The sequence below is a fragment of the Chanos chanos genome, chromosome 7 (genome assembly GCF_902362185.1).
Source record: "Chanos chanos chromosome 7, fChaCha1.1, whole genome shotgun sequence".
Taxonomy (NCBI): Eukaryota; Metazoa; Chordata; class Actinopteri; order Gonorynchiformes; family Chanidae; genus Chanos; species Chanos chanos.
The window spans coordinates 38,891,239-38,916,120 of record NC_044501.1 but is presented as its reverse complement, the minus strand read 5'-3'; the positions used below and the strand labels follow the sequence as shown (position 1 = coordinate 38,916,120).

At 42.4% G+C, this 24,882-nt stretch overlaps 1 protein-coding gene and 6 non-coding genes across 7 annotated transcripts; 6 read left to right on the top strand and 1 right to left on the bottom strand.

Annotated features, from left to right (window-relative positions):
• Positions 1–419: 419 nt before the first annotated feature.
• Positions 420–13,890, bottom strand: shtn2 (shootin 2). Its single transcript, XM_030779318.1, has 17 exons — positions 13,857–13,890; positions 13,022–13,071; positions 12,802–12,862; positions 12,441–12,535; positions 11,815–11,980; positions 11,312–11,409; positions 10,769–10,850; positions 10,359–10,453; positions 6,138–6,284; positions 5,876–6,029; positions 5,534–5,690; positions 5,377–5,435; positions 5,139–5,239; positions 4,747–4,776; positions 4,536–4,589; positions 4,189–4,342; positions 420–574 (listed from the first exon to the last, which is right to left on the bottom strand). Exons 1-17 carry the CDS (start codon positions 13,888–13,890, stop codon positions 420–422), a joined length of 1,692 nt encoding a protein of 563 aa, XP_030635178.1.
• Positions 13,891–17,454: 3,564 nt separating this feature from the next.
• On the top strand, positions 17,455–17,526 carry trnae-uuc (transfer RNA glutamic acid (anticodon UUC)). The gene has a single exon. It is a non-coding gene; the product is annotated as a tRNA-Glu (tRNA).
• A 308-nt stretch (positions 17,527–17,834) lies between these two features.
• On the top strand, positions 17,835–17,906 carry trnah-gug (transfer RNA histidin (anticodon GUG)). The gene has a single exon. It is a non-coding gene; the product is annotated as a tRNA-His (tRNA).
• Positions 17,907–17,976: 70 nt separating this feature from the next.
• trnar-acg (transfer RNA arginine (anticodon ACG)) lies at positions 17,977–18,049 on the top strand. The gene has a single exon. It is a non-coding gene; the product is annotated as a tRNA-Arg (tRNA).
• Positions 18,050–18,171: 122 nt separating this feature from the next.
• trnae-uuc (transfer RNA glutamic acid (anticodon UUC)) lies at positions 18,172–18,243 on the top strand. The gene has a single exon. It is a non-coding gene; the product is annotated as a tRNA-Glu (tRNA).
• Positions 18,244–20,954: 2,711 nt separating this feature from the next.
• Positions 20,955–21,027, top strand: trnar-acg (transfer RNA arginine (anticodon ACG)). The gene has a single exon. It is a non-coding gene; the product is annotated as a tRNA-Arg (tRNA).
• A 559-nt stretch (positions 21,028–21,586) lies between these two features.
• trnar-acg (transfer RNA arginine (anticodon ACG)) lies at positions 21,587–21,659 on the top strand. The gene has a single exon. It is a non-coding gene; the product is annotated as a tRNA-Arg (tRNA).
• Positions 21,660–24,882: the final 3,223 nt, after the last annotated feature.

Here is a 24,882-nt window from a genome sequence, read left to right as displayed (position 1 = left end):
GACCTTGAAATACTTTTTATAGCAAGAAAACATCGTTAAGAAAGAAGCAAATGTTTGAGAATTGCAGAGCTTAACATCACAATCTGCTCAAAGGCCAGTGGAATCGTACAATGCATCGTTTTGCCAAAATAACAATCGTTTTCATTAATATCTCATCAAATAACATTGCACTATTTTACCGTCATAAAGCAAAATGATGGGTAATACAAATAAACAACCTAAGGTCTGCCATTTGGCAATACCAAACTCACTCAAACTAGAGGCGGGAACTACAGCTCTATTAATTACATGTAAATCATCCACAATGTTTTTGAACAACTGAGCAATTGTTTACTGTTAATGAGATTTCTATTCATTTTCATGCACTGACTGACTGAGAAAGAACTGAGTCAAGTCAAGCACCTGCTGTACACCACCATCTATTCAATCTTTTCCTCTCGGATAATGCACGCAGAGGCCCTGATCTGGGAATTCCTTTTCTCCCGGTTCTGTTTCAGTCTGCGAAGCACTGGGGAATTGCTACTGTCTCCTGCCCAGGGTACTGTGCTTGCGGCCGAATCCGTGACTGGTGGATCTGGGTCAGGCAGAGGGAAAAATGAAATTAGTGGCTGTGGATGTGCTTTAAAGATCCACACAGCATGATACCTTTTCATGATCATAATCTTAAATTTTCTAAACCAGATCCCCCTACTCCAACAACAAATACAGATGAGAACAAACAAAAATGGAAGTTATTTTGATACTAATTATGTCCCGCCCCGGTTTAATCTTGACCTATTCCTGCCAATCAGTGCTCAGCTTTGCTGGCCTACTAACCACCAGCCTAATCAGTAAATCTTGTGATCACCATGCTCACCTGGGGGGTAAACCAAGTACGTGGTTTGGTGACTAACCTGGTTAAGTTAACTCTTACAGAGTAAGTAGCAAACCTCCTAATAGAAGAGCCCTATGGCTTCGTTTTCCTATCAAAAAACAAAGCCATAGGGCTCCTCTGTTAGGAGATTTACTACTTACTCTGAATTTGCTTAGGCTGGTAGACACAAAGTCTCACAGGTCTCGTGTAATGTGCCTAGCTGTCAAAAGTCTTTGCATCTCTTGTTAAGAAAGCGTCAGCTTATCTACTATGGTTACTAGTTTCCTGTTTAAAATTCTGGCCTGGTTTGTGGCCTGATTTTTGAATTACAATTATTAAACCACTGACTCTCCACACGCATCCAGCCTCTCTGAGTGTTTGTCACAAATTCATTAGACCCCGTCAATTTTGGGGTAGGCCACAAGGCTCCTTGTGATAATAATTGTTCTGCCTTCAGGTTTGGTGAATTAGTGCCCCTTCCCGAGCCTCTTAATTCGACGTGCACTTTGATCCGGAACAGGAAGTTGGCCATCTTAGTTTTCCAGCATGCAGCCACATTTTCCAAGTAGGTCTTGTGTAAGTGGCCGATCCATCCCGGCTGCCTGATCCGGTCTGCACATGCGCGAAGGTCAGCGCATGCACAGACTTTGATCTCTTTTACGACACTGCCCGATCCATTTTACGCATGTGTGACTTTTTACGTTGTTATTTTAACGGTGCATAGGACAATAACTGCTTTGACTTTTTGACTTTTTTTTTTTTATTTTACACTGACTCTATCTCAGACTCCCTTTTGGCTGGACGCTGGTTAAGTGTATCTGTGTACTTGTACCCTGCACAGTTAAACTGAGTCTAATGTAATCTAATCTGACAAACAACAACTGCAATAAATAGATTGTATTCTCTGGCTCGTCTAGTGATGGGATATGGTGTAATTAGGTCACCTGTTGTCTGTGTCAATAAATGTATATGGTTTTAGCACTGTGTCGGTGTACAATCGCATTTGTCTTTGATAATGTATGAAAATACACCTAAAACTTCAGATTTATTCTATGCAACTGTTTGCGGCTACCAAAACCTTAAGTAACCCATGTGTTTGATTAAGTTAACTGCGTGGTTTGTTGTGAGAACGCTTGTGATCCCCCATCAGTAAAGCTAGCTATGGTTAGCCTCTGCTCGCCTTGTGAAATTGGTGACGCATTAGCTGAGTGTCTTGCTTTGTAGTCCTGTTATTTTTCACTGTTAGCAGAAGCATAGCAACAGACATGTGTTAGAGATATAATGGGTCTAAAGTCTATACGGAGACGACATACACATGCATTTCACTGAACAGAATCAAATGCGGGTCAAGCAGTTATCTAACTACCACGGGTGTTATTTTGTCCATTACTCCTTGGGATTTTTTTAACAAACTGGTACCTGCAAAAATGCTAATCCGCAGCACACAAAATGACAACTGTCACTTGCACACTCTATAACACGGATATAGAAATGTTGCCATATCTGTGCTATAACAAACATTAAATATTTTGAACTGCCAGTTGTTTCTGGTTGCCTAAACTCACTGTCGGCCGTCAAGTGTTCAGTTTCAACACCATTACAATGTTCACACATGCGCGGTAGTGGAACGACCTCCCCCATGCAGTCAAGACTGCGGAATCTCTTGCCATCTTCCGCAAGAAACTGAAAACCCACCTCTTTAGAACCCACCTGTCCCCCACTGCCTAACCTCCCTTTCCTAAAAAAAAAAAAAAAAAAAAACTTTATCTTGTATCTGTGTTTGTCAAAGTGTTCCAGGGGCGCAATATGAAGGTGCAAATTGACACTCAGTCTTATTGTGATCTCTGCTCACGAGGTATTAGAAATCTGACTGATGCACTGATTGTAAGTCGCTTTGGCCAAATAACTAAATTGTAAAATTGTAAATTGCGGTACAAATCAGGCAGGAATAAGCTGTGTTTCTGCTTACGTAATTACGCACATGCGCAGACCAGATTGGGCAGCCGGGACGGATCAGGCACTTACAGGTCTAACTGCGGACACACAGTAGTACATGACACGCCTACTACGTGACACACTCTCTTCACAGAGCCAAGCTCAGGATTATTGTTTGGGGTAGAGTTAGGGTTAGGGGCCTGTAGGGGCCAATATCTGGATAATAATTTGTGACGCGTATTTTATAAAGCCTCATTTCTATACGTTAGCAAATTGTTAGCTTAACCACATGCAATGTCTACTGTGCCTGAATCATAAGATAGCCTGTAAGAGGTGTCTACAATATGTTAACATGTCATTGTCATTTGTTGTCATCGTTGACTATTATCATTATATATCATAGAGTTAGAGAAGCTTTGACGTTTGCAAACAGGCTCTAGCTCTGTATTTCTCTGCTCTAGCATTAGCGTGTCCAGCAGCTGCTTAACTGTACACTGGAAGCACTGTACTACAGATGCATAGTAGCTATGTGGAGTTTATACTGTAGCGTATGATTTGATTATGCATCTGGCTTATTGCATTCCTTTGTTTATACTATTCACACTGTATATGAGAGTGCCGGCCAATAAAGCACCAGGAGCTTGGACGCTATGTCCTGACTCCCGTATTCATTTGAATGGAGTTTGGCTTACCGCTGAATTGTGTACCTATGCGCACACACGCAAGGAGCGCACTAATTGAACTGGATAGAGCAATTATTTACTTAACTAATTATTTACTTCTACGCTTATCAAAAAAGTCAAAAGAGCATTTGCAAAATGTCACAAACGTAGCAGCTGTTATCATGCTCAACAGACAATCGTGTTATTCATTTCTTCAAAAACTATGTTTTGACCATTCTGACAGTACATTACTCTACAGGTTCTCAGTGCGGAGTAGAATAAAGTTAATTATACTCTGTGTTTTGTTCATTCTGACGGTACATTACTCTACAGGTTCTCAGTGCGGAGTAGAATAAAGTTAATTATACTCTGTGTTTTGTTCATTCTGACAGTACATTACTTTACAGGTTCTCAATGCGGAGTAGAATAAAGTTAATTATACTCTGTGTTTTGTTCATTCTGACAGTACATTACTCTACAGGTTCTCAGTGCGGAGTAGAATAAAGTTAATTATACTCTGTGTTTTGTTCATTCTGACAGTACATTACTCTACAGGTTCTCAGTGCGGAGTAGAATAAAGTTAATTATACTCTGTGTTTTGTTCATTCTGACAGTACATTACTCTACAGGTTCTCAGTGCGGAGTAGAATAAAGTTAATTATACTCTGTGTTTTGTTCATTCTGACGGTACATTACTCTACAGGTTCTCAGTGCGGAGTAGAATAAAGTTAATTATACTCTGTGTTTGGGGTGCAGGAGGCAGAGACCCCTGCTCATCCCCCATGGCTCTCCTCCTTCTCTGCAGCACCAGCTGCAGCTCTGCGTCCCCTACGTGCCGACTGATCCTTTTTCGGGATCCTGCTCTCCTATGGCTCTGCCTCTTCATGGAGTCCTGAAAAAGAAAAAAAAAATCCACCAATCAGATCGATCGAAAAACGAAACGAAACAAAACAAAGCAAAAAAAAAAAAAAAAAAACATGTTTCGAAGCACATGTGGAATGTTATTTGGGTTCGCGCTAGGGTAACTAAAATGTAACTAAACGTGACGCGGTTTGACCGAATTGGCGTCCAAGGCCGGTTCTTACCAGCATTCCTTGTAATTCAAGCACAGCAGATTTCCTCTTCTCGCTTCTTGGGTCCTGTGACAACAGCAACAAGTATAACATGTATATTTCAGCGAGGACAAGACATTTTGCACAATAGGCCAAGAAACAGGGGGTAGTGTGAACAGCTTTAAATATTATTATTATAATGGTATAATAAGCTTTCAATAAGATATTTATTTTACATCCTGACCTTCCATCCACTATCGTCATCTGAGCCAACCTAGAACAGGAGGAGAAGAATGACCATTCACCTTGCAGTAGTACTTTCACTCTTTAGATGGTTCCTGCCAATGAAAGCTATGTGTTTTTCAATTCGTTAGAAAGAACGTTCTTGCCCCCTTTTTTTTTATCCAGCAGACTCGGTTTATCTTAGAACCTGATCTATCTTTCTCATTTACATTTACATTTGTGTGTGTGTGTGTGATCGCCAGACTAAACTAAACTCAAATAAAAAAAAAAACAACAAAAAAAAAAAAAAACGGTGTCAGGCCTGGAAAGCCCATGGGAATGACTTAAAACATCACCACGTTAAGGTCCAGAACGCTCTAAAATCCCCTTTCTCCTCAGAGGGGAGTGTATTACCTGCGCTGGTCTCTGGACGGGTTTGAGGACAATCCCTTTTTTGATTCTCTCCATCATCTCATCCACCGCCCTGGCTTTCATATTCACGCTGGGGGGCTCTTCTGGCGGGTCGGGTCAGACGAAATGTTATTCATCCCGTAAGGACAACGAATGAGAGCAAAAAAAAAAAAAGGAACAGAAATATCTTGATAGTATCGAGCCATGTTAACTAGGACAGGTAGAAATATAGGACACTTACTGTTTGAGTCAGTACTGCTGGTTGCATCCTTTTTTCTGTTCCTCAAGGCTTTCAGTGGGCTGGGGACCAGCAGTAAAAAATTGTAAGCATCATTTCAGTTGTATGCTGCACAACTATATGTGTATATAATTTTTTTTGGTTGTTGTTGCGATCTTACTCAACAGCAGCAGTGGGTGGAGGGGGTGGGGGTGGGGGTGGGGGAGCAGGTGGAGGCGGTTGAGGAGAAGGACAAACCGAACTTCCCTCTTCTGATTGCTCAATTTCTCTAGGCTGAACTTCTGTCAGCTGTTTCAGCCTATCCTGGAGCTGCTTGACTAACAGGAAACAGGATGAGTGAGTTTAGAGCTCAGAATCCATGCACTCAGAAAGTGACACACACGCTGTTGCAATCAAAATCCAGACAACCACAGTATTTTAGCTGTCTTTTACAAAGCGTGCACGACTGACTGGTCGGGAAATTGCTATTGTGAGGTTAATAGCAGGTTGAAGAAGGTCTTACCTTCCTCTTGCAGTGCTGCGGCAGTATTTTCCGTTTCTCTGAGGAGGGTTTTCAGTCTTCCTTTCTCTTCCTCACCGGCCATCAGTTGTGTTCTGATGCTCTGGAGTTCTGAAAGAGCATTGCTCTCCTCCAGCACAGTCTGGGACTGCATGATCTGCACAAGGTAACGACATGTCCAAGTATGCCCAACGATATATAAATGAGCACGGTCAAAATAGACGGACACACACACACGCGTGCGTGTGCTCAGTGTCATACACACCTGATTTTGATGACAGAGTTGGATCTCTTCCAAAACTTTGCTGATATTGCTGATCTGCTCCAGCGCCTGCTGAAGCTGTGCACCCGTCTCTGCGCTCTGAACCAGAATCATACTCTGCCTCTGGGTCTCCCGCTGCTTCACTAGCATCTGGATCAAACCAGGCAATCAATCAATCGATCAATCAATCAATCAATCAAAAAGAACCAAACAGTCGATCAATTGACCAAAGTCCTTGTGTGTGTTAACATTCCCTGAAATGCTCACTTGATCACTCACTCACTCATTCACTGTATAGTGTTAGCTACGTGGAACACTCACTAGGGGATAACGGTTGACTGCTGTTGATATATATCGGACACTATTTGGACGTTACGCTGCAACATAATCATGCGCCGGATATTCGTAATTATTATCTCTTTCGCATAAACAAATATCAGAATATCTGCACCTGACTGGTCTGTGAAGACTCTCTGGCTGTGTCTGAAATGGCATACTACATACTACTCGCATACTAATTTTGACGTAAAAGTAGTAAGTAGTATGCAGTACGTGAAAAATAAAAAATTTTGCAGTACACGACGGTTACCCGGATGATGTACTACTCTGGCGAAAATTTGCAGTATACAACCAGAGCTCACTTCGTCGGGTACTGCATCCCATGAAGCAACACGGTGATTTCCAACTGTCAAAAAATTTTAAAAACATGGCGGACAGCGACAGAACCAGTTTCAACTTCAACTGCAGCTTCAGTTCCGAATATAAATGTATCAGTTGCATATTTTGGTGTAATAAGTCTTCATACGCTTTCTTATAGGGCTACTTTTGATACATATTTGTGGTAGTCGTGTGTTGTTCGATTTTAACAGAACAGATATCCCAACCGATAGCAAACGTGTAGTACACTACATGAAAGTTCTCATAATTGCGTACCATACTGTATACTAGTGTGTGGAGTAGTGTGCAGTACGCAGTGTATACTAGGCTAGTATGCAGTATGCAGTGTATACTAGGCTAGTATGCAGTATGCAGTACGCTAGTATGCCATTTCGGACACAGCCTCTGCTTTCACGAGACAGGCTGCAATGTATGATGGTCTGAGTTAATCGACGTAGGGTACAGCCTCTGTACGCTACATGTTGCCGTGCCTCGCGATGATTCTGTAGCGCTCTATATAGTGTCATAAAATTTCAGTTGAGATTTCGAACAGCACTACAAAATGGCCAGCGCACTAAATAGTGAGTGAGTGTACATTTCGAACAGAGCAATAGACTTGCTGAGCACTTTATTAGGAACACCTGTGCACCTACTTATTTATGCAAATGATCTAATCAGCTAATCGTGTGGCAGCAGTGCGATGCATGAAATCTTACAGATACAGGTCAGGAGCTTCAGTTAATGCTCACATCAATCATCACAATGGGGAAAAAAAAAATGTGATCTCAGTGGTTTTGACTGGCATGATTGTCGGTGCCAGACGGGCAGGTTTGAGTATTTCTGTAACCGCTGATCACCTGGGATTTTCACGCACAACAGTCTCTAGAGTTTACTCAGAACGGTGCGAAAAACAAAAAAGCGATCGGCAGTTCTGCGGACGGAAACGCTTTGTCGATCTGAGAGGTCGACGGAGAATGGCCAGACTGGCTCGAGCTGACAGAAGGGCTACGGTGACTCAGATAACCGCTCTGTACAACCGCGATGAGCAGAAAAGCATCTCAGAATGCACAACACGTCGAACCTTGAGGCGGACGGGCCACAACAGCAGAAGACCACTTCGGGTTCCACTTCTGTCAGCCAAGAACAGAACGCTGAGACTGCAGTGGGCACAGGCTCACCAAAACTGGATACTTGAAGGCTGGAAAAAACGTAGCCTGGTCTGACGAATCTCGATTTCTGCTGAGGCACACAGATGGTAGGGTCAGAATTTGGCGTCAACAGCATGAATCCGTGGACCCGACCTGCCTTGTGTCAACAGTCCAGGCTGGTGGCGGTGATGTAATGGTGGGGACAATGTTTTCTTGGCACGCTTTGGGCCCGTTAATACCAATCAATCATCGCTTGAATGCCACAGCCTATTAGAGCATTGTTGCTGACCATGTGCGTCCCTTCATGGCCACAGTTTACCCAACCTCGAATGGCTACTTCCAGCCTGATAATGCACCATGTCGCAAAGCAAACGTCGTTTCAAACTGGTCTCATGAACATGGCAATGAGTCCAGTGTTCTTCAGCGGCCTTCCCAGTCGCCGGATCTGAATCCGGTAGAACTCCTCTGGGACGTGATCGAACGGTCGATTGGCGGTATGAACGCGCAGCTGACAAATCTGCAGAAACCGTGTGGCAAAATCACATCAACACGGACCAGAATCTCAAAAGGGACGTTTCCAACATCTTGCAGGAATCCACACCACCACGAATTGTGGCTGTTCTGAGAGCAAAGGGAGGCCCTACCCGGTATTAGTATAATGTTCCTAATAAAGTGCTCAGTGAGTGTCCTTGGCCAATAAATGCAATTCTGATGATGTAAACTTTTCGTCACACAAGCCAAACTTTTAATTTCAGTGAATGCATGAGAGAACGGCTGACGAGTTTACGCGTAAATTGATTTAAAGTGCGAGGGAATGAAGAAGTAAGCGAGATGATTTTTACTCTTTTGTTGCGTGGGCTTGTTCTGAACCATATTTAGTAAAGCCAACTGCAGGATCGTTTCACTTTTGCGTGACACAAATGTCCGCAAACGCAATGATGCATATCAAAAGAGCAAGTAAACAAAGTTTGTCATTTTTTTATTTTTTTTGACCTCCTAGTCTCACTTCCTAAAGCCTTAACAAAACATAAGAGTAGCTCCAACCAAAACAGAGGAACTGGGATTTACCCCCTTCAGCCACACATTTCTATAGCAGCACAATTACAGAGCGCGCACACACACACACACACAAACAGACATGCACGCCCGCGTTTGACAAGTAAATGGGTGGCATTCTCTCTGTGCGGCCCAGCATTGCTCCCTATTTGCGTTAGGCCATCATTACACTCCTTATAGAGCAGGGGGAAAAAAAAGAGAGAAATGAATGTGTTTTCAAAACAGGACAAAATAGATAAATGAAAGGGTACACACACGAAGAAAGTCTTTCAAGCGCGGGGGCTTGTTGCTGTGTATTGAGACTAAAACAGAGTTGTGTGTGAACAGCAGGGGGGTCCCTTTCATAGGTGAAGACCCCCTGGGAGGATCTCCATTATGCTTGTATCTGTAAGTGGCGAACAATATGCACAAAGGCATCAATGGAGGTGGCGGATATGAGGTGTCAAGCACGGACAGGGGGTTCTGAAGCGCTGCTATTCGCCAACTGCCATCTTGATGGGCGCTAATTACTACGGGGTGAGAGGAGGGATGGAACGAAAGATGGGACCTTTATGCCGAGACACTCGTTTAGCATGAAAGAACACTAAAACAACTGCCATTAGCGGGAGCAGCTGGGGATATGTAGTGTGTGTGTGTGTGTGCGTGCGTGTGTGTGTGTGTGTGTGTGCGTGTGTGTGTGTGTGTGTGTGTGGCTTTACAAATTGCTTGGACCCTGTGTGTCCTTGAAACACAGTACGGGCCATTGTTAAACTTTCTCTGTCCTTTGCACGTATATATCCAAAATGAATGAGAGAATTAACACTACTCTTTCAGTACCTGTTTTCAGTTCAGTTCGGATTGGAAAAAAAAAAAAAGTTCAGGTTCATTTCCTTGTGTCCTCATGAGACGTGACCTAAAACAGTTGTTCAAGTGATTTGAAGTTCCTTCTCTTGCTAAATTTGCTCCTTTTTCAAGTCGTCACATTTGCTTGTCGCTGTTCGCTAAACGGCCGAAAATCTTGGTTAAAAAACGGGTTCAAAAACCCTCTTGTACCTAAATCATTTATGGTTCATATGGCTAGTACATGAAATGCTGAAACAGAGTTTAAAAATGCTTTTATCACACTTGAGACTATTCTGAGATACTCTGAATATTCTTGGCATTTCCTGTCATTAGTGAAGTTGTTTGTGTCTTTGTCATTTGTTGTTGTTGTTGTTGTTATTTTGTTGCTGTTGCTGTGGTTGTTTTCAGGAAAGCAAAAAAAATCTTGTCAAAGTGCATGGAACCGCAGGAAGTGTATTTAAAACGTCAAAAAGGTGGAGTGGTCACATATTCTGCGTAAAAAAGTCATGTTTTACGGTGGTATTATAAAGAAATGCAGTACCTCATGGGCAAAAACTTCTGCATGCTGTCTAAGACCTTGCTCTAGCTCCAGTCTCTGTGACATCTCTGCAAACTCCTCTGTGACAAGCTGAGAAACTGAGCATGTGCACACACACACACACACACACACATACACACATGCGCACACACGCACATGTGCACACACGCATGTGCACACACGCACGCACATACACACACAAATATACACACACACATGAACACACACACACACACAAACAGGGAGGGAGAGGGAGAGAGAGAGAGAGAGAGAGAGTGTGAAACAAAGAAAGTGAATCTGACATCAGTGTCACTGCGTTTGCCATACTTTTAAACGCATTTGTAATGATGCTATGGATAATAATTGGTTCTAAAACACCTGGAATGAAATGGGGCGCTTGATCGTCGTATTACCTCTCTTCATTTTGTTCACCGTTTTGTTCTGTTTCGTCAGCTTCCGAAGAACAGCCTCCTTCTCCTGAACCTCCACAGCAAGCTTGATCACGCAAAAGAGGACAGGAACAAAAAAAAACAGAGGCTCATTTTCACACTAACCAAAAAAAAACCATACAACGTTATTATTAAAGACGCAATGGTACATACACAAAAAGAAGAGAAGCAAAGTCCTGTATTTTGGGTTAAATGCATAAAATAAAGATCAGTGGATTTTAAGAGCATGTATATGGCCCGTCCGCAACGATAAAGGTCACCATGGGAAAAAAAAACAAAAAACGATTCGTTATAGTTTCTGCGAGTACTTCTGCATCTCAGGTGTGTGGAGATGTTCATGTTAGCAGGATGTCAGCAGTAAGCTTTTTTTGTACTGCACGCACACACACACACACACACATACACACACACACACACACACACACACAACTTATGTCCATTAAAAGCTAATGGCCAAACCTGGTTAGATGGTGTCTTACACTCCCCTGCTTCCTCATGTATCTTTACCTGATCTACGAGTTCCCCCTTCTCTTTCTTCAGCTGTTCCACTTGTTCGTTCAGCTGCATCTTCTCTTCGAGCAGCTTGTCCACCGTGACCTGTAGTTCTGTAACGAGGAAAAAGAACAAAAGCAAGGAAAGGAAACAAACAGTCAGAAAAAAATAGGGTCTTTTTTTTTTGTTCGTCTTTGCTTCACACATGCCCGTGGTCTCGTCCTTGTGACTACAATTAAAGGAACCTTTGTACGCTTACTCTCTACAAGTGCCGGAGAAGAAAGTGTCTTAAGTACAATATGAAACTATGGAAACTATGGAGGACCAACTAAAATCTATCCATAATCTAATATTAACCAATATTAATAATTCCAACCATATGATATACTGTACCCCGTGATCAACTTCTTCCTATCAGTAAGCAATCTTTTGTCAGTATAATCTGTAAAATGCTGTTCATTTGACTGCCCTGCCCCTTTTTCATAACTAGTAGATCGAGTAATTTGCAGATGTGGTACCTCTGATCTGAGTTTGACTCTGCAGCAACAGATCTTCCCCAGTGTCCTCCTCGGGGCAAGGGTCAGAGCCAGAACCAGAACCAGAATCCAGGTCATCTGGCAGCTCTGGGATCAGTGGCAAGAGAGCCTGGCTTCTCCTTTTCAAAACTTTATTTTCTTTTGTGACCTGTAAGTTGAAATATAACAATTTCCTTTTTTTTTCCTCCAGCCCTGTAAAGACTTTGAAGCCTATAAAGACTATAAAGGTATAAAGACTCTAGAAAGACTCCAGCCCTGTGGCCCTTTGTCTAAGGTATTTTGCATGGATTGTCTGCAATCTGTGATTGCACTTAGATCAGCGTGCTATCAGCAAAAACAGATCCTTTACAAAATAGACAGATTATTTTTTTATCCTTTGTCTTGATGAACAGAACTGATTTTTGACATATTAAAGCTTTCAAACTTGTTTGGTAATATCACATCGTGCAGAAAAAAAATACCCTCACGGTGATTAATTACGCTTGTGGCGGGCCAGTGATTTACTTATTCCTGACTCTCAGTCAAAGGATGACCCACTGACAGGCACTGTATTGGGAATGTTTTTCACGGTTTTCCCAGAGTGACCTGCGCAGCGACAGCGGACTCACCTTCACGGCCAGAGCCTCTGCACTTTCTCTGCAGGATCGCTCAACCTGAAACTGTGTTTCCAGCACATCCAGTTCCTTAAGCAGCTTAAAAGAAACTGATGAGAACCAATAACGAAAGGTTAACCTCTGGCAGACTCCGTGCATACTTTGTTCAATGGCGTTATCCTGATATCTGTTCGTGAGCATTCATGCAATTTAATGAAATGGCATGCATGTTATAATGGCATTCATGAAGAAATATGTGTGTTTCACCCACCCACACACACCTACACACACATATATACATATACACGCGCACACACACACACACACACACACACACACATATATATATACGCTGTGCATGGAAGTGGCAACCAACCTTGCTCAATCTCGGATAGCTTTTGATTGGCTTCATCCCTCTCTTTCTCCAGAATCTCAAGCTGGGAGGTATACAATTATTCATTATTCATTAGGGTATTTATTCATATATAGGGTTAGGGATTTAGAGATTACAGATTTAGGGTGAATATTTATTAAAAAATCTGGCTAACTATCAAGAGTCAGATTATATAGAGGACAGTGATAGTAATGGTTCGTACCTGAATGTCTCTTTCATCTTCAGAGGACAGAGTGCTTTCTCCCTCAGAATCTGTTAAACACATACACGCTAAATACCTCTGAAAAACGTTATGAATGTTTTCATTCACTGTTAATAATGCTCTTTCATTCCAAATGCAATCCCTTAACACTAGAAGCGCCGCGCCGGTTTGTCCATCGACAACCATCCAGAAGAGGAGAAATGGCTTACGGTGTTAAATGAGATGCTTTGTACGGTGTAAGGAACTGAAATCATTACAGCAAGCCTCTTGTTGCACGAAGTTATTCAAGCAGCTTTGTTCTAAATGGAACGTGTGTTAAACCATTACCATAAACGGAAAAAGAAACGTCTTTCAGAAACTCAGTCGTGTACACCCTTGTTACAGACTCCGTTATTATTTAGAATTATGCTTAAGGACTGCAAAGAATAGCCTTAACAAGTGTTTTTCAGAGTATCCAATATATGGAACTGGTTTACTGATGCACCACATGCAGGGTAAAACTGAACAATGATTGGAGAATTTGCATTTAACTCTTTAACATCTAGAATTTATCTTGTATAATATCACAGATTTGCAAGTGTAATTCTAGACGTAAAATTCTAATTCTTGTGCTCTCGTGCAAGATTTATGAATTATGCACTTCATTATTTTAACTATATCATTATCTAAATTATCATCTCAGTCATGTATTACATAAAAGTATCATGCTTATCACCCTAAAACATTTTGCTATGTTTAGAGAGGAATAATATTAAAGACAGATGGACACAAGTTATCCATTTCATTGTTAAGAAGTCAGAGTTTAAGTGTAACAAGCTAGGATCCTCCGTCTTACCTGAGATTTTGACGTCTGAGCTATGGTCCCACATTATAAGTCAGAGGTTTGGAGTCTCATTTGCAGCATAACAAGTGTGACCACTTCAGGAAACACTATGCTAACAAATGTTATAAAAAAAAAAGAGAACTGAAAAGACTTGCGTAATAAGCAGTGTTGGAAGGGTAGTAGGCTAGAGATTACTAGTTACCCTGTTAAAAATGTAATGAGTAGTGCAGCTATTTTAATTATTTCATCAAAGTAAAGTAGCTTATTACATTTGATTACTTTTTGATTACTTCTCTAACAAATGTTTTAAACTAGGTAATACAGCTGAAAAGTCCAAAAAACATACATTTAAACCAGGCAGTGTAAACCTCACTACAGTACTCAACAGTGCTTACTGTCAAATACTTATTAAAAGTTCTTCAATATAACTTGAATTAAGATTGGAATGTTTTGATTTTCAAGCACAACCACAAAAAAACAAAAAAAAAAAAACATGTCCTCCATCCAGTCAGACATCATGACGTTACTAGACAGTGTTAACGCGCTCCTCTCGATCTTTTTTCTGTTTGTTTGTTTGTTTTTTAGCAAAGCAAGATACTGATTTAAAAACATGTGTTATGACCCTGAGTCATAAATGGTCAAATGTGTATTATTTTGTGTGCTGTTATTTTTCTCCCCCTGCCTGTGTGTGGTGCTGTTTCCTCCCCTGCCTGTGTTTCCCCCGTATGTCTCTGTAATGTGTTGCTCCACAGGTGGCGATCGAGGATTGGCCCACGGTTGACGGCGCCAGTTTTAAAAAGACGCGGCACCCAGATGCCGGCGCCTCTCGTTTTGTCCTGGCCACTTTGTCCATGTCCGTTCCCGTTCGTTTGCGATTTGATAACTTGTTGTGTGTGTTTCGAGAAAGATTCGTTGAGTGTGTTTTGGGAGAAAGATTCGTTGTATCGTGTGTAAAACTTTATATGTGTGTATGTGATTTTCGTTGTTGTAATATAGTTGTAAATATTTTCGTGTTAACTGTTCGGGTAGTGGTAGGGGGTGTGAAGCCATTTTTGTTGGATCTTCTTTTCTCCTGTTTTTCGTTAGGGAGTTAGGGAAGTTTTCTGTATTTCCTTTTCTTTTCTTTTTTGGAAAGCAGGTTATTTAGTTTGGGAAATATAGATTGTTTTGTTTGTTGTTTTGGCCGCGCTCACCCCCGAAGCTTTTTACTACCACTTTGTAAATAAATCACTTTTTGGATTATAATTCGTGGGCACGGGTCATCACTGGGTACAGGAAAAAGGGGGGGTCACTTTTGTTATGCTCGGTACCCCTAGGCTGGGTGTAACACATGGGTCATGTCCACACCTTGCATTCCGATTTTGATGATCCGATCACAAGTGGACAGCTCTAAAGTACGGGCGTAAACGCACCCAACTGAGGTCGCGTCGAGATGGACCGCATATGACCACATTCTTTTAGCAGCGTAAACGCGAATGCGATCTCGACCATATTGAATGACCGCCTACTCAACTGACATTGAGGTAAATAAATCATGTTATGAGTCCACCGGTTAAACAAAACACTTCTGGAATGAATATTTGACCCCTGAACAACACATGATAACAAATCGCTACGACTATACTAAATATTCATGAGAATAATTCTGTTCGTACAGACATTTAATATACATCTCGTAACATTGTGTCCTCTACAATCAGTTTATTGAGCTGAGGTAGCCTATAGGCCACGGGCAAGGCATCGCTTGGCTTGGTTTGCCAAACTATTGTAAAAGGATTAGATACACCACAAAACAGGAATTTCATTCTTTCATACCTTACTTTTTTAAAGTAGGCTATATCTCGAACAGCCGTTTCACAGTTTGGTGGCTCTGAATGTGATAGTTTAAATTAGTAGGCCCAACTGTTGAGACAATTTGACATTTCCTTTGAAAATGTTCCAGATATCATGGCGTTAAATATTTCATACGACACCTGTCAAAAACAACAACGGATTTGGTCTTTGTAAACGGAAATGATGTAGGCCTACATGTTTATTTGCACATAGAGCGGGGAAGTGAGATCCGTTCGCAAGTGGTCACTCGAGATACGTGGAGACTGATTCTAAAGCCAGGTGTAAACGGACGTACTTTAGAGCTGTCCACTTGTGATCGGATCACCAAAATCGGATCTGATGCACGGTCTAAACAGGGCCGTGGATTGCACATGTTCCACAAGATCCCTCAAAGGCCCGTTGCAAGTACTGTACTGCAAAAGATCAGAGCTCAACTCAGCGATTTGAAAGTTCATGCTGCCACGAAAAGGCACATGTTCAACTGTCTGCTTAGCGTTAATGTTACCATTAGGTTGTTTACAAAACTGACAGCTTCTGGCGAGGGAAGACACAATCAATGACGACCAAATTCGCAGGGAACTTCCGATTGCACCTTATATTGCTTGCCATACTTCCCTTAACGCAGTGGACGAGCTATCGGATATACTGCAAGATATATTCTGAGAATTTAAAATGCACACAACTAAATGTACTGTCGTCATTAAGTCTGGCACTGCACTTCAGAGAGGAGTTAATGGAAGATATCGGTGAGTCTCCTTACTCTCTCTACCTGGACAAAACCACTGATGTGTTTAAGGTTAGACCATTTCCAGTTGTTGCTGGTTTAATTTACTGTCGGTGACAAATTGAGACGGGGCGGAAGAAAATTTGGTCTGAATAGATTTGATTACTGACTGCAGCCTATATCAAGTACGAATCCCGTTCTGAGGAATTCGGACTTGCTAAGTTCAGCTCAGGAGTCCAGACAGTGTTGGAAAATTACATTTTTGGGTTACAGCTCCATAGGCCCCCATTCATTCTGGACTTACTCATGAATGCCCCCTATGAAACAGGGAGCTCTGAGAGTGTTATCTCCTATTTAGAGATTCTCTGATAAAACACACGGACCTTAATCCCATCTGCATACAACTGTTAAAAACTAACCCACTATTAAAAACGATCAATTCATCCCTCAGCCTTGATCATGTACAGTTTGATTATAAAGTCTAAGAGAAGGCTGTGGATGATCAGTTGAGTTCATTCTTGCAGCAAAATGATATTTACAAAGTTTTTTTTTTTTAGTGAAGCTGTTTACCACACCTTGATATTGAAACTGCACGAGTTAAGGTTGTGTGGTATAGACAGTAGGCGATTTGTCCGGGAATGAGGGGGGATGCGATCCCCCTTGTTAACCTGCCATCCCCCTATATACTGTCTAGAGTGTCAGTGACTATTTGGCCATCCCCTCTTTTGGCCATTGGGCCATCCCACCTGTTAGAAAATGGCAAATCACCTACTGGTATAGATAATGATATTCTGCAAAACAGGTGGGAAAGCCTTGTTGGCGTAACTGGACAGGCACCTTCTGCGTTTACATCCTATCTAATATTGCTAATTTGCCCAACGTGCGTGTTTGCGTGTGTGTGTAGTTTTGACCAAGTAAAGTATGGCATCCCTCAAGGCTCTATTCTGGGGCCACTGCTTCTTGGTGGTATGACAGCTAAACATACTATAAACTTTAATTGGTATTCTAATTGGCGCTGGTGTGTCTGACATAGCTCCAAGGTAGCTGCAAGGGTCCCATATGGTCTAGCGGTTAGGATTCCTGGTTTTCACCCAGGCGGCCCGGGTTCGACTCCCGGTATGGGAATGAGATTTTGCCAAATGAGGCATCATTTTGGGACTGCAGAAAGGGCATGCCAGAGGGAGTACTTTACATATTCAATTTAAATTAGAAATTAAAAATTCATTTCTTTCAGTCTAATCTTCAGTTGATGTCAGACTCGCTAGAGGTCCAGTCAACACTGGATGTCTGTGAACGACATGCATTTTCTTAGATGAATAAAATAATTTCTCCTTTTATTTACAATAATGTGTCTTTTTTTTATGTTCCTTTTGCCGATACACTGTCCTGGACTTTACCCCTGGCAACAAGTGCATGTGCACTGTCACTAACTTGCCGTGATCGTATAGTGGTTAGTACTCTGCGTTGTGGCCGCAGCAACCCCGGTTCGAATCCGGGTCACGGCACTTTTTGCATTGTCCCTCAGGCAGCTTTAGCTCAGTCCTAAAGTTGAAGCATTGCTATATGTGACCAATAGGGCCAGTGGCGCAATGGATAACGCGTCTGACTACGGATCAGAAGATTCTAGGTTCGACTCCTGGCTGGCTCGCTGTTACCCTTTTGGTGAAGTTCTGCAAAACTTCACAAACTGGAGAAACAAACACACCTCTTCAGTCTTCAGCCTGGGTTGGAGTTGCATTGTGTTAAATGACTCTGACCTATAAACAAGAGTCCCATATGGTCTAGCGGTTAGGATTCCTGGTTTTCACCCAGGCGGCCCGGGTTCGACTCCCGGTATGGGAAGATGATTTTGTTAATAAGTTAGCATTTCCTCTTTTCACCAGTGTTCCAAAGCGAGTGCTTTGCATACAGCTCCAGCTGGAAATATTCAACCCTCTCGCCTCAAATGGTGTTTTCGTGATGTGAATCGAGGTTAAAGAAAATATGACAAATAGCATGAAACAATGAAAAATATTTATTGATACACATTTCAGTTAGTTTGAGAACGTAAACTTACTTAAATTTGAGTTCAAATGAGAAATGTAACTAACTCTTTTCACAAATGTGCATGTGCGCTATTGTTCAACCCCTAGCTTCAGTACCTTGTGGGGCATCCTCTAGCCTTTATAACTTCAAGTTTGAGTTTAAGTTTATTTAAAGCCCAATATCACTGTTTACAGTCTCAAAGGGCGTTACATGCCCACAGGATTACAACAAACAGAGCAGAGCAGGGTGGCACCCCCGACTTGATCCTCATAGCGGGCAAGAAAAAACTCCTCAAAAAACCCAGACGCTAGGGAAAAATAGGAGAAATCTTGAGAAGGACCACAGAGAGAGGAGACTCCTTCTAGGCCAGCTAGGCGTGCAGTAGGTGCCAACCCAGTGGACAAATTACAAAACAACACAGTGATAATGAAAATGAAAACACAACTAGTAGGCAGTATGAAGAATGATAAGACAGCATGGGGCTCAGTTGGGGTGGACGACACAGCCACAGCAGCGCAGGAAGCCACGAAGCCACGGCAGCCATCGGGATGATGATGAAGAGAGAGACGACAGGGAGGGAGGGGGGGCACACCTAAGAAGAAAGTAGCCACATTCAAGCCAGACACTCATGCTCGAACAGATGAGCCACAGCCATGCAGGAGAAGAGGGAGGGAAGGAGAGCATTATTGGAGTAGCAGCACTTAACAGATTAAATAAGGAAAATAAGGAAATAAGGAAAACTTCTAATAAGTGTTTTCAGTAAGTGCTGACAGGCTTCTTACACATCTCTATTGGAATCTTTGGCCATTCTTCACGTGCAAAAGCCTCTAGCTCATTGATGTTTGATGGATTCCGTGTTGCAATTGCCTTCTTTAAATCCCGCCAAAGATTTTCAATGGGATTTAAATTTGGGGACTGAGAAGACATTCCCGGGACATTCCAGGATCTATTTCTCAACCAAGCATTGGTTGACCTGGAGGTGTGCTTGGGGTCATTGTTTTGCTAGAAAGTCCAATGATCACCAAGGTTTAATTTACCAACAAAAGACGTTACGTTCCTCTTTAAAATGGCCTGATTCGTTTGGGAATCCATGATGCCAGTCAAACGGTCAAGATTGGCATTTCCTGCAGCAGACAAACACCCCCACATCATCAATGACCCACCTCTACGCTTGACTGGGGGGATGGTATTCTTCTGGTCATAAGCCTGGCCTTTCTCACACCAGACATACCACTGGTCCACGTGTCCAAACAGTTCCAGTTTAGTTTCATCACTCCATAGAACTGTCTCCCAAAACTCTGCAGTCCTATCCAAATTCCTCCTGGCATGTTCTAGTCGACCTTTGATGTTCCTCGTGGTCAGGAGTGGAGTGGTCTTGGAGTCCAGCCATGAAGTCCTTGTTTATTCAGTGCTCGTCTTGTAGTAGCCACTGAAGCACTTGTCTCTGCCTTCATCAAGTCATCTTGTAGGTGTTTTGCAGTAACACAGGAGTTTTTATCAGTTGTCCTAATTAAGATGCTAAGGGCTCTTGATGAAATTTGGATTTTCTCCCATGGCCAGGCAGGTTTGCAGCTGTGCCACAAGAAACTTCCTTATAATGCTCCCAGTGGTGTCTCTAGGAATGTTACATTTTTGGGAAATCTTTTCATACCCAATGCCCTTCAGGTACAATGAAATAATTTCCTCTCTCAGCTTTTGTGAATGCTCCTTACCCAGGATTACAACTCACCTTAAACACCTTCATGTGTGGGGTTTATATATGCCTCAAAGCTGAAGCAAATTAAGGATCATTATAGAGTTCCCAAAGGCTTAGTTATGTTTGAACTCCACTTTAGGCCATGAAAACTAGCAGAAGGTTCCAGAAACAGCAATATTATAAAGGGGTTGAATAATTGTGACATGGCTAGATTAACGAAATATCCTGTTACTCACAAATACTACATCATACATTTTCTTAGTTGATTTTAGGTGTTGCTCAGCCAATAAAGAAGTCATTCCAAAGCAAAATCTAGCTCTTTGAAAAAACTCTCATTGGTAAATCCTTACAATCTTTGGGGGGTTGAATATTTCCAATTGCAACTGTCTTAAGTTCTTTGAGATGCTACCTCACTTGTCAGACTTGCTTGAGGTGCCAAATTAGGACATGGTCAACACTGAAGTGGGCAATTCACTTAGGTCCAAAGAGGAGTGCCAGAAGGCATACATCCAGGGATTCAGTGGTGAATCAGATCCAGTGGTGAATCTGACCCCAGGAAGTCAGGGAAGGGTGTTGCATAGGAAAGCCCATCTCGGCCTCACAAATCAAGCTCTCCCCAGTCAAACTCTCCCTGGGTTTTTTTTCCCACTTCTCCCTTGGTTTGCAACCAAAGACCAGTGGCCTGGCCTTAACCCATTACACTTAACACACCAACAGCAAACCGAAAGGAAAGGCTAACTAAATCTGTTTCACAGCTACTTTTGTGTTGCACTGCAGTAAGAATGAAGTCTTTCACGCTTTGGGATCGAAGCATTGGTGAAGGCTCACAATAGGGCCAGTGGCGCAATGGATAACGCGTCTGACTACGGATCAGAAGATTCTAGGTTCGACTCCTGGCTGGCTCGCTGTTCATTTGTTGGTAAAGTTCACTAAAACTTCACAAACTGGAGAAACAAACACACCTCTTGGTCTTCAGCCTGAGTTGGAGTTGGATTGTGTCACATGACTCTGACATCTAAGCATGGGTCCCATATGGTCTAGCGGTTAGGATTCCTGGTTTTCACCCAGGGTTCGACTCCCGGTAAGGGAAGAAGCTTTTGTTAATAAGGTAACATTTCCTCTTTTCACTAGCGTTCCAGAGCGAGTGCTTTGCATACAGCTCCAGCTGGAAATATTCAACCCTCTCGCCTCAAATGAGGTTTCGTGATGTGAATCGAGGTTAAAGAAAATATGACAAATAGCATGAAACAATGAAAAATATTTATTGATACACATTTCAGTTTGCAATCTGGTTTGCAACCAAAGACCAGTGGCCTGGCCTTAACACATTACACTAAACACACCAACAGCAAACCAAAAGGAAAGGATAACCGAATCCGGGTCACGGCTACTTTTGTGTTGTATTTCAGAGAGACTGAACAATTTCACACTTTGGGATCGAACCATTGGTGTGGGTGACCGACAGGGCCAGTGGCGCAATGGATAACGCGTCTGACTACGGATCAGAAGATTCTAGGTTCGACTCCTGGCTGGCTCGGTCACTTTTGAAGATTTGTGATTTATAGCTTATCATATCATAGTTTTGGGGGGGGGGGGTTGTCTTTTTCATGTTCTCACATAAACATTTCTGTTTTGGTTTGATGCACTATCAGTCAGTACTGCAGGGTGAGTGAGCATTCAGAAAACTCAAACTTGTCAAGAACAATAAAAGGAAAGGTGAACTTACATGCAAAACTGATTTCCAATGTGTTTTTAAGGTCTTTGCTGTGAGGATGACAAGGAGAGTGAGAGATAAAGCCATTGCCCTTGTGAGAATATAAACATACATATACGTATATCAGTGGTGTCAGGCAAGTAACACACACAGTAACAATTCTTCATATCAGCTGTTGGATGTACGATGACATAGTCTGTCAAAGTGATTCTAACACAATGGAAAGACAATGTTAAGTAAAACATGAAAACGTAATATTATGGCGCTGTCTTTGTAGAGAAGGTGAGAAAAGAAGTTTTTTGCAAAGATTTTAATCATCTGTTGTCTGTTAGAGCAACCTCTAGTGTTGATGAATGTTCTTCAACAATCTCTTGTGGCATTAGGGGGTTTTTAGTGGTGGTGCTAAAACCAACAAGAGAGCGTTAAATTATTTAACTTGAAAGCTATTTAAAAGCCCTGTATTACTACATAACATATATCTAGATGCAATGTCTGATTCTTTTGGACTACATGACACTGTTTGGCCTTTTGGGGGCGCTATAAGTCTATGCATACCCACCTGTTGCATTCATTTAATGTAGAAATATAGAAAAAATGAAAATAGGATGAATGTACAGTGGTGAAATTAGAACACTGCTAAAAAAAATTCGGATTTAAAGATGAACACTGATGACATGAAAGTCCATAAGCACAGTGTGAGAAATACCGTTAATCCACACTGAAGACAGGTGTGTGCGTTTGTGTGTGTGTGTGTGTGTGTGTGTCTGTGTCTGTGTGTGTTTGTCTGTCTGTGTCTGGGTCTGGGTCTGTGTTTGTGTATGTGTGTGTGTGTTTTATGTCTAGCATATCTTTTGTGTCTCTGATTGTACACATGCGATGACACATATGACGGATGAATGGACCTGAACTTTGGCTTTGCACAAACTGGTACAGACAGTCTGTCATGCTCTCCTGTGTGATGATGACAAAGAGGAAGCAATTTGCCCTGCCACAAAATGGCACAGAGAGGGCATCTCTATCTCCTGATGATGATGTCACAGGAAACAGTGTCTGGAAAGACACAAAGTGGTACTGTCACCAGACAGCTGTGTCACTGCGGAAGCCACTTTAAGAAAGAAGGGAATGGGACAGACAGAGACTGAGAGTCTCGTATGTGTGGAAACAGTGTGTTTAAAAAAGAGTTTTGGACGTGTCTGCGTCGCATTGAAAAAAAATCATTCGTTTGAGTGCGTGGTGGAAATGGGTTGAGAAAAACCCGGCAAAAAAGCGAGGGTTTTGAACGTAAATGGGCCCTTAACCAGGTTAGAACTTTAATTTTAGAAATTTCCTGGGCAATAACATTCCTGGAATGACATTCAAAGATGTCTACAGAAAACAAATGTACTTCAAAAACGTTTTTTTTTTTTGTTGTTGTTGGAGCAAATTACGACACTGATAATCAAAACCGTGCACTCAGCACAGACACTTTCAGCCTTTTAGACACAAAAATACACAAGTTCACACATACATACACACACACACACACACTCACACACACTCACACACACACACACACCCATAAAGCCATGCAAACACAAAGAACGCTTAATGAGAGAGAAAAGGAGAAATTCTGAGATCCCTTCAAAGTCCAACCATCTCTCTCTTCTTTTTCTATTTCGTTGCTTTTCCTCGCTTTGTCTGTATCGTCGCTCAGTTCATTTTAGTCCAGTACCTTGGTTCTTACCATGGCACCTTACAATCATAGTGAAAAAGTACATACAGGGTAACAATACTAATACTAACATGTTATTGATATTGTTCACTTTCTGTTCATTCACTAGTTAATTTGTTTACATTCAACAAAATGGTCTGAAGTGATTGATTAGGCATATTTCAAATTCTTGTCTTATCAAGAATGGAGTCAATGATTATTTTTCATGTAAACCATCGGCTAAACTACACTCCAATGCTATTTGTTCATTTGCTTTTTTTTGGGCGGGTTCACGACACGACTGGAACCAATTATCTGTGACGTTGCTCTGATGACATTCATAGAACCCTCTGTGGGGAAAATGAAAAGCATGTACTATTTAAATTTGTTCCCACAATCAACGACAATAAAAATCCTTTTTTGTTTGTTTCTTTTTATAAGCATGCCTAAACTGTCTTGACTCACTTGTAGTTAAGACCTCTTACCCAAAGAGATATTAATCCATTTTGTGTGGCTGAGATAGATGGCTGCTAAGCCCAAGGTTCCCCCCCCCCCCCTTCTCACCTTCACCAGCAGGGCTCTTCAATGAACCTCCTGCTTTAGCAGCTCAGGAGAAAAACTATGCTGCTGACCCTTGCTCTTTTCCTCCACCTCTCTCTCTCTCTCTCTCTCTCTCTCTCTCTCTCACATACACTCACAAACGCATGCACGCAATTTTTTTTTCTCAATCCACCTCTCTCTCTCTCTCTCTCTCTCTCTCTCTCTCACATACACTCACAAACGCATACACGCAATTTTTTTTCAATCCACCTCTCTCTCCCTCTGTCTCTCCCTCTCTCTCCCTCCCTCCCTCTCTCTCTCTCTCTCTCTCTCTCTCTCTCCCTAAGCTGCTGGTGGGGGCCTGGACCTCCATTAGTTCTGACATGCAGAAGCACCGATTCTGTAAGGGTCTTGATCCCGCGCAGCAGGCCTTGCCAGGGCTTAGTACAGCACACTCGCACATCTGTGTCCCAGTGGAGCTTTGCCCCCTGCACCCCCCCCCCCCCCCCCCCCCCAAAATCCACCCCCACCCTCCCCTTCCAACGTCCTGCATTCAACATGTTAGCAGAACCCCACCACCACCATCCCACCCCCTTACCCCCCCCTCTCACAGCCCCAAATGACTGCCTAGCTTCAAGGGCTGCCTCAGATGTCTGGTGGAAGAAATCAGCTCTAATTGGACTGCTGTAGGCTTGGGAAAAGGCTGCTGACACTCTCTCTGCATCCTTCTCTCCTTTTTTGCCACCCCCCCCCCTTCCCCCTCCACCTCCCCCTCCCCCTCCCCCACCTCCTCTTCCTTTCATTCCCCGAGTTTCC

What these genes read in the sequence shown, in the direction of transcription:
- shtn2 (XM_030779318.1), bottom strand. Translation starts at nt 13,890, where the DNA reads ATGTGGGACCATAGCTCAGACGTCAAAATCTCAG. An exon ending in GGTGAACAAAATGAAGAGAG is followed by an intron (nt 10,454 to 10,768) that starts GTAATACGACGA and finishes GCACATGCTCAG; the next exon opens with TTTCTCAGCTTGTCACAGAG. An exon ending in CAGAAGTTTTTGCCCATGAG is followed by an intron (nt 6,285 to 10,358) that starts GTACTGCATTTC and finishes GGTTTGATCCAG; the next exon opens with ATGCTAGTGAAGCAGCGGGA.